We start from the raw sequence: 14919 nt of genomic DNA on the forward strand, positions 1-14919 counted from the left end.
GGGCGGAGGAGCCATGGCCGGGGCGGGCGGGCGCTGCCCGCTCCCCGCCTCCACCCTCGGGGAGGGGGAGCGCGGTGCCGGGGCGAGCAGCGGGTGATGGGGAAGAGGCGAGCGCGGCGCTGAGGTCCTGCGGGGCCGGATGAGCCAAGGCTTGGCGCCGCGGCGGTGGCGGGGCTGGAGGAGAGGGCGAAGGAGGCTGTAGGGGCGGCCCCCGCTCCGGCTGCCCTGAGGGGAAGGAGCCCCCGACCATGGAGATCGAGAACATCGTGGCCAACACGGTGCTGCTGAAAGCCCGGGAGGGTGAGAGTCGCGGGGAGGAGAAGCGGGAGGGCGAGGCGGGGCGGGCTGGAGGCGCTCGGCGGGGGAGGAGAAGGGTCTGAGGTGAGGGGGAAAGGGGCCCGCGGGCAGGGGGAGAGGAAGTGATGGAGGAGGAGAGGGTGGGAGGGAGGAGAGGCTGCGGGCAGGGGGTCCAGGCGGGGCGGGGACCCCTCGGGGGGGCGGCGGGAGCCGTCCCGGTGAGTCCCGGGCAGTGCCCCGAGGCACCTGCCCCGCTCCTCCCGTGGGATCGGCTCGGAGTTACAGCCGTGTGGCTTTGCTTCGGAAAAAAACCCACCCAAAACAACAAAACAAACAAACACCCCTTCCTCCTTCCCCCTTGATTCAAATAGTGTTTTTACCGGATGTTTTAAGAAGGTCGCTCGTCTGTAGTTCTCGGTTTGTTTATAAATATATATGCACATGGGTATAAAGGACGGAGTGACATAAGACTTCTCTGGGAAAACCTTGCACTCCATCTTGTTGAAATTCCTGCCTGTGAAAAACAGAGCTGGTGAATGCGACTTGCACTCCAATATTTTGTATTAGCTTAATTCAAAAGTGTGCTGTTTCCCATTGGATTGGTGCTTACAGTTTGACTGCCCAGAACACCTTGAGTCGGAGATTCCTCCCCTCAACTAACAAACGTTTTGGATAGATAATTAATTTCTGTAGAACACGTGGTTCCTGTTTAAAAAAAAATCTGAAATAAGATAGTCCTACTACTTTTTCACGTATATATAACTGTGCATTAAATGGCCACTTGAAAGCCTCCCCAGATTACCACTGTACTTCGTGCAGAGTGTGTTTCTCAACTAGAAAATGTGCATATTCTTTTTGGATTGGATCCTGCTTTTCTTAATTGTGTAGAGAAGTTCCATTAGTTTAGCTGGAGCTCCTCAAAGTGAGTAAGAACAACAGAATCTGCCTCTGTATGTTTTGCAAGTTCCTCCAACTCTAAATGGGTTTGGCACTTACGCCATATGTGTATCCAGTTAAATTTGCCTTAAGCAGCAGGAGAGGAAAATCAGCTTTTTGACTTTGAAGTGGTGTATGAAAACCAGAACAGTGATCACAATTTTGGGCCTTTTCCCAACCTTAGCTAAAGAGACCACCTCAAACTAGAGAACGTGTTTTGGCTGGTTTCACTGACGGTAACATGTCTGTGGTGCTGCTGCCTGATTTTGGAATTTGCATTGAAGTGATCTGAGAAATGAAGGGAAAGTGGAATCTGGCTCAAAACTTTGCTGTGCCCAAACCCTCACCACAAAGAGTGGAGTGGTAATCTGGAAAGGCTTTTAAGTGGCTGCTTAATGTCAGGTTGCCTCTTTAGTTAAGTTTTCACTATGTTTAAAATAAATTATAGTGGTAGAACTGACCAAACAAGATATTTTAATGAAGTAAATGAAAGTCTGACAGCAGCTGATGCGAAGATCAGTTCTACCTGATGTGAGACTTATAAAAGCAGTGGTAATAAACTGTTACTCTTTTGTACTTTCACTTGGCCTGGGCTCTTTTGTAAGCATGCACAAAAAAATGTGATTTCTGGCTTTAAAATTCTAGAACTCCATTGATCAATTGGTAGAAGGTTTTTAACCTTTTCAGGTCTGAATTCCTGTGCATGGGGTACTTCTCATGTCAAGTTTTTCAAAACACTCATTGAAATGGAAGTATTTTCTGACTGTTGCATGATCTGGCTGCTCTGGGAGTGTCTGGTTTACTGCATCTGTCAGGACCATTCCGTAAAGTCCCTGTCCCAGCTCTGCTCTCATGTGCCCAGCAGGCTGCAAGGCCATGGAATTTGCAAAGTTAGTATGTGAGATAGGTGTTTTACTGAAATATATTCTTTGCTAAAAGGGCCTCACAACTGGGACAGAGGAGCAGACTTTTCATTCCTGTTGCCTCAGTGTATCAGGTATGGACAGGTGGGACAGTATGGAAAAGTGCAGAATTACTGTTTCCCATGGAAGAAAGTAAAATCCTAATCTAGTTTAAAATAGCAGCTTTACTTATTTTCATGTGCAGGCTTGAGCCACGTCATTAATCATTTTTCTCAGCGTGGATAAGAGAAGGTGTTGACCTGGATAAATATTTCAGTTGTAGAAGGAAATGAAATAACGTGTAAATGACCGTGCTCTTACTTTATAGTTTGCAGTGACATGTCAAGAGAAACCAGTGAGGCTTAGTTATGGCTTGCCTTGGTCAATCTCAGTCTAATTGAGATTCTTGTCTGATAAAGATGAGAGTCGTAAAAGACTGTACCCTTGAATGCATCTTACAAGGTCTGTTAACCCCAGAGATGTGCCATTTTCATTTTGCAAATGTAGAAAGTGAATTAAAGCCATTGTGTACCTGTCCAGTTCTGGTGAGAGGCTGTGGCAGAGGCTTAATGAGAATTCATAAATCCCCCCATAAATGACACAAATTATACCTGAGCACATAACCAGATCTGACAGTCAAAATCGTGATCCCAGGCTTGTACTCATAATTTTTCTTTTATTTTAGATACTCTATTTCTTCTGGATGTCAGTGTATTTAGGATGTGAATATAATTTGGGTTTTACATTTGTAGGTGTACAGGATCAGCACACCTTGAACATCCAGGTTCATGTTACTGTTAAAATCTGATTTGATGTTTAGAAAGTAAATTTAATCTGTTATTAGAGAGCAAGGAGCTAGCTAATGTGCTTGGGTAAAATGCATCTTTTACTGCTTTCTTCTCCAACAGAACAGAAACAAAGTGGTTTTGCTCTCTGTTTCTACACTAACTACCTTCCAACTTCTCACTAACAGTCTTACTGTTAATTTATTTAATTGATAATTTTTTATTGTTATTTCTAATTCAATTTACATGATGATAACTTCTCTCTGGGAGAGTTTACTAATCCCATTGTTTAGGCGATATTGAACCCCAGCTTCCCCCCAGCCTCAAAACATTAAATTTTGTCCATGAGAGGATGTTTACACCTTTTAACAAAAAAGGTTATTTTAACAGAAGCCTCTTTCCATTAAAGACTTGTAATATCTCTGTAGCAACTACAACACTTCTTTATGTGAAGAAGGACAGTCAGGAGGATTCCTTATCTTCTTTAAATGTGACTTGGTAAATAATCAAATGCCAGTTCTTTGCACGTGTGGTGTCAGTGGTGGCTCATAATTCAGGACTCCTGAATGTCCCTGCTACTGGAAAATACTGTGATGACACAGAGTACCCTTTGGTACTTCATGGATCAAAGATTTAGGAGCCAGGAGCTATACTGGGAGTTTTTCTTTCCTTGTCCTCTTTTCCAGCTGACCTGCTTTTGCTGATTGCTAACCTGCCCATGGAGGGATTTGCCTCCAGATGAGAACTGCAGTGCAGAGTGTTCTGGGATTCCCCATCCCAGTTTCCTGGGATGAGTGGCCACCTGTGCCAATCCAGGTCTTTCTTCCCGTGTGTACCTTACTTTTTGAAGGAAACCTGTATGTGAGAAAGAAAAAGGGGAAACTTCCTCTTCAGGTGAACCCAGTGGTGGAACAAGCACAAGTGACTCAGTAGAAAAACAAGAGATTATAAAGCAAACTCAGAGCTGATCTTATGAGCACTGAGGTGCAGGAACTGAGATACAGAAACGGGTAAGTGTTAAGTGATAGTGATGTAGGAACTGAGATAGCTGGTGTGAAAGCTTGCAATTCCACCTTCTCCTTACTCAGATTTTCACATGCAGGGATTTTTATGTGTAAAGGAACAATGTACAGCAATATGACTTCTAGTTGTGTACAAGAGCAGAGGAATTAACACATTCATTTTTTTCCCCAGCAGAAATATCTTTGAAATTAGTATCTCTTGAAGGACACTGATGACTTTGTCTCATAAATGGAGAGAAATAATAAATATAAACAATGTTATTCTGAGAAAAAACTCAAGTTCACCAAAAGATATTTTTATTTTAAATTCACTTTTCTCTTTATGTTTGTATCTTCTGGTTTTCGTAGTTCTTTCTATCACTCTAAGTAAATCCTTTGAGTGTATGTAAACCCCAAATTCATTTCAGCAACCCACACATAGTCTGTGATGTTTTGAAGGAAAAAAATTAATCTCCGTATGTTTTTAAACTGCTTAGGAGTCTTTCTTTTTTCATTGCCTAAAGTAATAGTCTCCAAAAATACACCCAGAGGGTAGATATGTAGTTCCTTTGAAGTCAATGGCAGTTTACTCCAGTTGAAGATCCATGCCAGGAGTACATTTTAAACATACCTGGGCCATTTGCATCCATTTAAAATTCATTTGTACTGCTATGGCAGGAGCAGTTTGGAAATGGGAACTGGGTCTGCTGTTAGGCATATAATATCCTCCGTGTCCTGATTGATTTGGGCTAAATTAAGGTCATGCCTCAAGCAAACTTTGCCCCAGCTCTGGTTGTGTTGGTTCTAGGCTGTGGTTGCCTAGAGTGGCTGAAGGAGTTTCCAGCTGGATCCATGAACCCATCTGGGGTGTGTGGGTTTTTATGGTGGTTTTTTCCCTATGTTGCTGGGTGTTTTGGGGTTGGGGTTTTCTTCCCCAAATTAGTTGTCAGATGGCTCAGTAAGCTGCTGCAGATTTGATAATTGCTAGGTGCAGCCCAAGGATGGATTTAGCAGGAACCCTTCAGTAACAGAGTGTGATCACAGTGTGGCTTCAGTGAATCCTGCAGGAGGCTTCTTTCAGCATTGATAATTGTGTTATGGAGCTCTCTTCACTGAAAGTGAGCAGTGCACTCAAAGAGTGGGTTTTATCTGTCTAGGCTTAAAAGCAATTGGAATCATTCTGCAGGTGAAGTACATCCTACTTTTGCTTACAGTACAGGGTAATAATTCAGTGTAGTGCTGATGATAGAAGGAAGGGATCCTATAACGTGTTTTTGTAACTAGGAAGATAATTCTAAGGAGATTGCTCAGATCGCTGCAATTTGGCCACTGAACTGAACTAAAATCTTTAATCATTTAAGGGTTATGGATAAGGGGGAAACCAAGGCACACTCATACCCAGAAAGTCCATTCACCAGCAGTAAATAAAAATCTTTAACAGAAGAGTGCTGAGGATTTTTATAGTTACTTTTAACTGTTGTCAGTTCTTCCCTCGTTTGCCTCCTATGTTCTATTGCACTCCCTTATTGAATTGTGCTTTAAATTGTTGTAAACTCATTGGGGCAGGAAACATGTCTTCCTGTGTTTGTACAGAATTATGCACAATGTCTGCCTTTTTGTCCTTTATTTAATGAACTGTAAGAAGAATGCATGTGGGCATGTTGGAATCTTAAATAATTACATTTACTAAATAAACACGACATGAGAGGTCTAGTTATTGATACACACTGCTGCTTTGGTTATGTCAAATGTGGCAATTATAGTAGGGGTTTCACAATCTACTTAAAGAAATTTTACTTCTTTAATATCTGTTGCAGTGTTGATGTCCTGTCATGACAAGAAAAAGCCTTGTTTGTCAGGAGTTGTCTGTAAAATCAGAGTTTTCTTACCATTTTTTTCCCTCTAGTAAATCCTGTTCATTAATTTGTTATAGCCACTTCAAAATGCAATGTATACACAGATGTTACATTGTTTGGTTGCAAGATTAGGTTTACAAGTTTTGGTTCAGAGGAGTTACATTTACTGAAGTTGCTGCGGAACTCCCATTCCGTACCTAGCTGCTGGAAGCGCAGGAGCTGGCCAGTGTGTGTGTGCACCAGCATTCCTCCATGTGCACATGATCCCTGGAGTTGTGTGGAGAGCCGATGTGAAGAACCAGTTGTTCGAGTGGTTATAGCTGTGGGAACAATAAGGGATTGTGCACATAAACAAGCTGCACAAATGTTCACGGCGAGAGCTGGGCTTGAGCTGCTCCCCGTGTCACTGCGCTGACGGGCAGATAACGAGAGGACTCCAGCATTGCCTTGCTGAAGTCCAACTGCACTTGAATCCAGGAGTGTGAGGGATATTATCTTATGAAGGCCATAACAGCCGGTAACCTGGAGGTGTCTTTGATGTGTTTATTTACTGTACTGTTTGCGTTTTTGCTTCTGTTTGCGTTCAGAAGTGCCTTGGCCTTTGAAATGCTGACGAGTTCGGTGCCTACCTTGTGCTGAAACCTGGATTTTCAGCCAGGTGATCTTGTGAATTTACTGAGAACCAGCCAGATCATATGTCTCATCTGTCTGGGGAAAAAAATCTTTCTCCATAGACAAGAGTTGCCACTCTGTTTAACCTGGTTGTTAAGCTGTGGCCAGGCTTGTTTTTGAAGGAACAGAAATGTCGAAAAATACATCAGACCTGCAGAATGGAGAAGGTTGAGAAGGTTGCAGTGACCCCCAAAGCAGTACCGTATGAGTTGTCTCTAGAACTGCAAGCACAACAACCTTCCTCAAGTGGTGGTGTGTGTGAACTTGTCTTCCAGCCTGAACTCAGTGCTACTCCAGTGTTTGGTTTTTTTTAGTGAAAGGTTTTAATCCTTATTGTGAATCGTTTGAAGGAAACTGTGTAAGTAGGAGAAGATTTGAATTCATATGAGCTTTAAATCTGTCAGGAAACATGTCTAAAACTGTCTCTGCTGTGGGAAAGATGAATTGTAAAGCACTGCCTGTGCCTGGGTTATTTTCATGCATCTCAGTGTAGGTGATGTAGAGCTTCTGTATCAATTGCTTCGCATCTTTTCGTTGAGCCCATTGATTTGATTTATACAGCTACAGGCGTGCTGTAGGGTGTCATCTTGTTGCAGTTTTGTGCTTTCAGAGCTTATCTGGGTGTGGTCTAGTATGAATTTCTCAGCTGGTATCTGACGGTCTGGTTTGTGGAATCAGTTTTGCAAGAATGAAGTTGTAGCAATCGTGCACCCCAGTGCTGTGGGGCTCTGGGCTGCTCAGCCACACACGGTGCTTGCCCTGCACAGGCAGGAGAGCTGAGGCACAGAGGTCCCCAAACAGCCCCTGAATGTGCCCACATACGGTCTGTGTATATTTATTAGCCAAAGACAGTACAGTACTTCTCACCATTTTCATTCTGTTTGACAGAATCCACATTTTCTGTCTCAAGGAAGAATGACTTAGTGATGTTCAGTGAACAATGTGCTCAGTGAAAGAGTCAGTCTGCAAATCCTGTCTATAAGAAAGATCACTGTGGCTGTGGGAAGTCCATCTGATGACTTAAAATGTATTCTTATTTCTCTACATAGATTGCTTTGTTTTACCACAGCAGTTTCTTTTTTTTTTTTTTTTTTTTTGCAACTAGTTGTGGTTTTACTGGTGAATAAGCCAACCACTTTGCCTTACATACATGTTTCAAATATTTCTCTGAAGTTAAAGAAAAAAAAAAAGTTGAGAAATTAAAACATCTAAACATCTTTCCCATACCCTATTATAGTGCAATGACCTAACTGAGTTTAGTATGTATCATTTTAAGAAGTGAAAACCTCTAAAGAGGCAGATGTTGAAACGGTAGCTCTAAGAAATGATTTGGGGAGGAGAAGAAGAGGTAAGGTTCTCATGTTCCTGCAGATGTAATTGTGGTCTCTCCTCACTGTAATGGTGTGTCGCTGCATCCACCCTTCTCTTTGTACAAGATGAGTCGCTTCAAGTTGGACATTGTTCTTAGGCAGCAATTACATCTGCAAGAGGCAAAGCAGTAATTCAGCTGAGCCACAGAGGTCAACCATAAAGCAGATTAACCTAATGGCTTTGCTGCTCTGTTGGAAAGTAAGCTGTTGGTCTTTCTGGGAGAATTTTATCTTAAGTATTTTAGAATGAGATCCAGAATAGAAGCTCTGAAATCAATATTAAGACACTTTCAAACCACAACTGTTACAATTTGATTTGATTCTTCTTTTGAACTGCTTCAGAAATGGAAAAGGATTTTGCAATTAGGGAGCAATATGACAAACAAATTGGCCTCCTGCCATAACTTTTACCAGAAATGGCTCTTTACATTACTGGGACCTACAGACTTTTACAGTGCATTTGCTGTAAATACAAGAACATTCAGTTCAGAGGAAAGAGATCATGTTGATGTGGTTGATATTCCTAAGCACTCAATTCTTTTGTGTTATTAATAAATTATATGTAGTCTTTATGTACTTCCATAGGATGAGAATTCAGTTGCATTCTAGTACGTGGTCTCTCTTTGTAAAATGAAGTTTAGAGTGGTCACATCATAAGTAACTGGCCAAATATTTGGGGCAAAAAGAAAACCAGTCCAGCACTTTCTTGTGTTGTACTTGAAGTACAATGCACCAGTTATACTCTTTTTTTTTGAGAGTTGGGGTGGTTTTGGTGTTTCTCTTTGTGCTTCAGAAGATGGTATACTTGGTGTACATAACAGTTCAGTTTTACTTCTTCCAAACTGCACTGTGGTATGAATTTGGGTCAGTTTATCATTCTTGGTCAGTGTTGATTGTACAGTGTCATGCACAGATTAGTCTTTCTGGGCACTTTCTAACAGAAAAAATACACAGAAGGTCCACAGAAGTTATATTTTTTGGTTACATGGCTAAAACTGACACTTCTGACCATTGTTTTTCATGATCACATAATAATCTATACTCAGGCCTTGTTATTCAGTGTCTGTGTACAGTCTGCCTGTGTCAATACTCCTTGATTTTGGTTGTGTTCAGTTCTCTTGGAAAGGCTCTTTGCTCTGAGTGATTTGATTTTCTTCACACATATATTCAACTTCTTCTTAAGATCAAAAATATTTTGTTCGAGTAACTGGAGTTTGTTTTAATGGTGCTGGTAATTACAACTTCATTATTAATTCTGGTACTGCACGAAGTATGGGATGGGAAGTAGATTCCATATGTTTGTGTTCTAAAACATTTTGGAAGGCGAATGACCTGCAAAGTGGTATCAGTAAATGAAGTGCAGAAGGGTTTTTTTTTTTTACAGAGGAAATGTCAGTTGTCTGACACTTAGTGCAGTAAGTTTGCAGTAATGTGTGCAAGGCAACGTTTATAGGATTTTTTATTCCTTGTTTGTTTACTTTCCTAGGGATACTCCAGTTGAGAATGTTTTGTTGCAGCAGCACAGTGAGATGTCAATGTTTCTGGTAGCAAGGATCATGTAAATTTGGTATGAGCCAAGGTCCACTAAGCTGGGACTGCTCTAACTGCACTGGTGGAACTGTTCAAGAAGCTGTATGTTTGAGTGAAGGGGGGCTTTTTTAAAATACTTATTTTATTATTCTGAAGGTGTTAGTTCCTTTCTCCCTAACCATTTAATTCTGAAAGAGCTGAGTCCTCTTTGCAGCTTGGTTTCTCTTCGGGTTACATGGGGTAACTCCCTTCCTTTCTCTCCCATTGTGGTTAACAGTATGTACTGCTTTGGTGCACTTAGAAAGTTTCTGTGCAGATTTGTCACATGGAAATGCATCTGGTCATATCACTTAGCAAAATCTTCTTCTGAAATGTTTCGCAGCAAAAAATGGCTCTTCTACTGAAATGTTTTGCATTTGCAAAAAAAAAAAATTCATATATATATATATGTTTCTGTGTCTAACTCTGCTTTTTTGCTGAGTACCTTCTGCAAATGAGACTACCTTGACCTGAAGAAGATAATGTGCTAAAAGTCCAATGTAATAGAGAAGATGTAGCCCAGCTCTATTTTTTGAGAAACAGTAGGAAAAATACTGTAGTGTTTTTCAAAAATCCATTCAATACTAGTGCTGTGATATCTGAAACACTGAAAATATCTGAGTTCCACAACAGCTAAGTGCTTCCTGATATCCTGTATCCTACTGTGGCCTAGAATAAATGGTGTGTATTTGAGCTATGTAGTTGTTCTCTTACAAATATTACTGCCCTTAGAAAAAGAAAGAGAATATTTATGTACAACTTGATTATCCAAGAACTTCATTTGTGGTATTTTGTTACTCAACTTTAACGTCTTCCGTTCTTTACCATCGTTGAGAGATGATTCTCAGATTTTTTTTTGTTTCCGTCTTTGGTGTTTCAGTTTTGTTTGTAACTTTCAGAATACCTGGGTGTTTGCCTTGTCTCTGCAGAGATACTCTGCATGCACAGCCAAAATGGGAAATACTTGTCTTGCAAAAGACATCCTGCATTTTTTAGTGTTTCACGTGGAAGTTCTTCCATATTAAGTTTGTTTTTGGTTTGGATATCCTTATGGATGGATTTCTTTCTAGGCATGAAAGGCAGTCTGACACATCTGTGCAGAACAGACCTAGTTATATGCTGTTAACGTTGTGTTTAATTTTATTCTGACATAGTATCATTTTTTACATTACTCATGTTTTTCTTCCAGGCAAACGGAGTGGGCGTAGTAAAAAATGGAAAGAAATGCTGAAGTTGCCACCTGTTAGTCACTGTGAAGGTATCAGATCCTCAATTGGTAAGTGTCCCATAGAACTAAATGGTCTGGCTGTCTTTTTGAGAGGGAAGGGTAACAGTTTGGTGGTGTTAATGGAAAGGATTCTGTCTTGCTTCCCAGTGCTAATTGAAAAAAAAAGCTATTAAACTTTTAATATGATGGAGAATTTATGAGAAAATAAATTTATGAGAAGGTAAAAGCTCTATCACAGCTCCTTGTTTGTTAAAGGAAACTGTTCCTAAAGGGTAGACTTACAAAACCATGAATTAGAAAAAGGCATCATGTTATAAATTGAATGAGGTGGTTGTATATTTCACAATATTGTTTCTTTCTGCACCCTAACCTAAATGAAACTCAAACATATAATTCAACGTGTTCTTAGTAAATGTGACAGTCTATGAGACAGATGTGACTGAAGAGTGTTTCACTATTCTTTGGGATCATTGCATATGTATGGTATCTTTGCTAAATATGGTAATGTGAAATCTTCACGTTTCAGTGATGTTGTTCTGACCTCAAATGGGATTAATGACTGTGATATTACAAAAATAAATACAAATGAAGATATTTACTTACTGTTTCTTTCCCAGAAAGAGACTATAGCCAGCTTTGTGACAAACAGCCTATAGGAAGACTTCTCTTCAGGCAGTTCTGTGATTCCAGACCAGATCTGAAAAGATGCATCGAATTTCTGGATGCAGTGGTAAGGACTGAGAAACTGAAGATGGTTACCAATAGGCAATTGCTGCTACATTGTGTGTAAACATTTGATTTTTGTGCTGTCTTTGGCTGGAATAGGTTAATTGTCTTCATTGTAGCTCATGCTGTGCTATGTTTTGGATTTTTGACCAAAACAGTGTTGATAACTATAATGTTTTAGTTCTTGCTGAACAGTAATTACACGATGTCTGCTGCCCCAGAAGTGAGTGGGCTGGGGGTGCACGAGAAGTTGGGAGTGGACACAACCAGGACAGCTGACCCCAAGGGATATCCCACTCCATATGGTGCTGTGCTCAGCAACAAAAGCTGGGGAAAGAAAGAGGAAGGGAGGGAGTTAGAATTTGGTGTTTGTCATGCCAGCTAGCTGTTAGGATGATGATGATGATGATGATGAAGCCCTCCTTTCCTGGAAATGGCTAAATGTCTCCCTGCCAAAGGGAAGAAATTAGTTTATTTCTTACTCTGCTTTGCTTGTACGTGCAGCTTTGCTTTATCAAACTGTCTTCAATTTAAGCCACAGGGATTCTCACTTCTGCCCTTCTGATTATCAGTGGGGGGAAGTGAGTGAGAGGCTGTGTGGGGCTTAACTGTCTCTTAGCTTACAATTTATTAGTTTTCTCTATACATGTGTTCCCTTAATGCTGCATCCAGGAAAATATGGTGTCATCTGCCCTGTGCCAACTGTAAAGCTGTAACTTCTGATGTATGTCAAAAAACTGTCTCTGTCACTTAAAGGAAGATGTTTAATATTTACTTTAAAATCTCTGCCGTCTTGGTATGGTCAGAGCTACAAAAATGGGCATGATGGGAAGGAGAGAAGGAATTGCAGGAAGACAGGCTGTTTAACTTCTTAAGCCTGAAAGGGTGTCTGTAGGATGATTATTACTATACTCAGACTTGAAAATCTTATAAACATAGACTTGAAAATGTTGCAACTTGCATGGAAGCCCTAGGCTAGACAGCATGTGCTAATTAAAAACAATACAATGGAGATGGAAATTCAGGCAACCATCTATGGAAGGAGAAAAAACCAGATTTTCTGAGACCAAGGAAAAAAGTCTTAATACATTTGCATCGTGGTATCTAATGCTGAAGAAGGAGGGGAGGAAGGAAGTGTGCCCACAACCATTTTGGTAAAAAATCCTCAGACAAAACCCTCTTCGGGAGGGGGAAAGTAATGAGAAGATTAGGCAGGCACACAGCAGCCCTCAAGAGGAGAGAATAATAGCTCAGGGCTTTTTATTCTTTGTCCCTTATAGTTAATCCAAGAGCAGTGAGATATAGTCTTAAACTGAGATTGCTGCCAAAAGAACGGCTTTTTTCTATTCCACCCCATTTTGCTCTTAATTCAGGGAACAAATGACCAAAGAATACAGAAGTGGGGTGGTGCTGCCGCTTACCTGCATCCCCAAAACACAGTATCCAAATGCAAGATGGCTCTGAAAGGGGCAAGGTGTAAGGAACTACATGGGATTGTTGCTGTGCCTCCCTCTTCACTGGATCTTCCCCTTGTGGGAGTATAAACTGAGTGTCAAATAAGTACAATTGCTTTATATTTGTCAGTGAATCTTTATGGAGTTAGGCTTCCTCCCCAGACACATTTCACCGTATTTTTTTGACTCTTGGGGACTGTTCTAGCACCAAATTCCAGAGACCAGTTTGACAGTTGGACACATAGGATGGATTGAATGGAAATCCAGAACAGCAGAGCTCACATCCTGAGGTGAATGTAAGCCAGAGCACAGTGGGGAGACTGCTGACAACCCTGGATATACCAAAATGCTTACAACTTCTGTACACGTTTTTAATCCTTAAGAGCTTAGTTAAGGAGCAGCAGAATCTTTGGCAGCACGAAAGAGAACAAACCTTAGGTGTGGCTGTAAGGCAGGTATGTCTTTGCTCTACAGATGCCAGTTTTCAGGTGAAATTGTCTCTAAGAAGTAACTGTTTCACATTAACTGAAAAAGTTGAATTCTTTTGAAACATGCAACCTGTAGTGTTATGTAGATTACAGCACTTCTTCTGTGGTTTAACAAAGACTCTCATAACTGAGATAATCTGATGTAAGGGATGATTTCACAATTTGCTTTTCTTTTTAAAAATGTATTGTTTATCTTCCATTTGAAAAATCACGGTGAAGCATTATGCTTGGGAATCACTGCATTCCAAAATACAGTATCCTCCTTGCATCTTAATTAATAAGGCTTTCTGACTCTTACATGAAGCAATGTGATTATTTCAGGAGTCCAAAATCAAGGTAGTAAAACACTGTGTTGTCTGCCTGTACTGATTGCTAAGACTGGTAAGCTCCAACTCTTGAGAAGGTGTGACCCTAAAGTCTGGAGTCAGCTTGGCTTTACAGAAAGAAGAGTTGTGAAATAATGGAACATGAGTGAAAGAAATTAAAGTGAGGAATTACAATTATCCAGTCTAGTGACTCATTTCACTAGCTGGGTTACTTATGTACGCAAAGGAATAATGGGTGACAGCTCAAACTTCCCTCTTCAGCTCTGTGAGTAACAGGATTAATTGGAAAGGCCATCTCTCAAACTTTACTTTAAAATTACAGGATCCACTCAAACCAGTATGCCCGACTGTTTGTATTGCATTAGTGACCTCTTCTGCATAACTGAAAATGTTGAAGGTGCTAAGTGCACTGCTGAACTTTTGGTTAATGAACTTCTCTGACCTGCTCAGGTTGTTTGGTAGTTGCAGAATTCCTTACCATTAGAGTTTTTGTAGTGGAATGGAAGTAGCAAAAACAGTGGCTTGCAGTTGTTAATGGATTTGAGTTCTGTGCTGAAGTGGGTGACACCATAATGTCTCAGCAGAAAAAGATGATGACTTAGTAGTGAGTCAGTGTGGGTTAGTTGTGATTAATTGCAGAACTGGAGATCAGGGATTCTGTTATTTCCAGCATTGTGTGTGTGTGGTTCTTGAACTGTCATTTTTCAGTGTTCTAGTTTTCTTTATAAAGGTAAATAACTTCTGATTAGATCAATTCACTTGGAACTTCCTGTGAGGTGGCTAATGGTTGTTGTCCTGATATGCCCACCTGTTTTGTATGATACAGTCCTCCATTCTGGAAGTCTGCCATATATTCCTTGTTCCTAGGTACATGCATCTACATTCTGAAATATGAAATAAGCTTTGATTAAGTTGGCTCAGCTTGTGAACCTAATACAGGTTGCTGTTTGAGATTGCTCTTTTCTAACTCATCTTTCCCCAGATTTTGTGTTGTCTTTAAATGTTGTAACTTCTGATGTTTGCCTCTAGATTATTCCTTAAAATTATGAATAGTGAGTAGTCCTTGGAGTTTTTCGGTTGTAGTAACTGTGTGATGGTTTGTTGGTTGTGTTTTTTTTCCCATAAGTAGCTACCTCTGTTCAGCTGCCAGTTGTGTATCTGCAAAATGCACTGTACTGCACAAGGCCCTTTTTCTACATCTCAGAATCGGATATTACTAAGTCAAAAACTGACAAATTTTGTATCTACTCAGGTTTTCAAAGAGTGAAGTGGGGTTTGGTTTAGATGTCACTTATTTCCAGTTAACATA

The 14919-nt window shown here is 40.7% G+C and overlaps 1 protein-coding gene across 2 annotated transcripts in view; it reads left to right on the top strand.

Moving 5' to 3' along the window:
- The first annotated feature begins 18 nt into the window (after nt 1-18).
- Nucleotides 19-14919, top strand: part of GRK4 (G protein-coupled receptor kinase 4) — a 37995-nt gene continuing 23094 nt past the window's right edge. Inside the window, exons 1-3 of one of the 2 annotated variants that reach the window (XM_050337998.1) lie at nt 19-300; nt 10578-10664; nt 11234-11346. In XM_050337998.1, coding sequence (XP_050193955.1) covers nt 249-300; nt 10578-10664; nt 11234-11346 — 252 coding nt within the window. In that variant the 5' untranslated portion in view covers nt 19-248. The remainder of the gene's footprint in view (nt 301-10577; nt 10665-11233; nt 11347-14919) is intronic. The other variant, XR_007631778.1, reaches the window with a different exon arrangement.

This window comes from Myiozetetes cayanensis, unplaced genomic scaffold (assembly GCF_022539395.1).
Source record: "Myiozetetes cayanensis isolate MyiCay16 unplaced genomic scaffold, myiCay2020 scf7, whole genome shotgun sequence".
Lineage (NCBI taxonomy): Eukaryota > Metazoa > Chordata > Aves > Passeriformes > Tyrannidae > Myiozetetes > Myiozetetes cayanensis.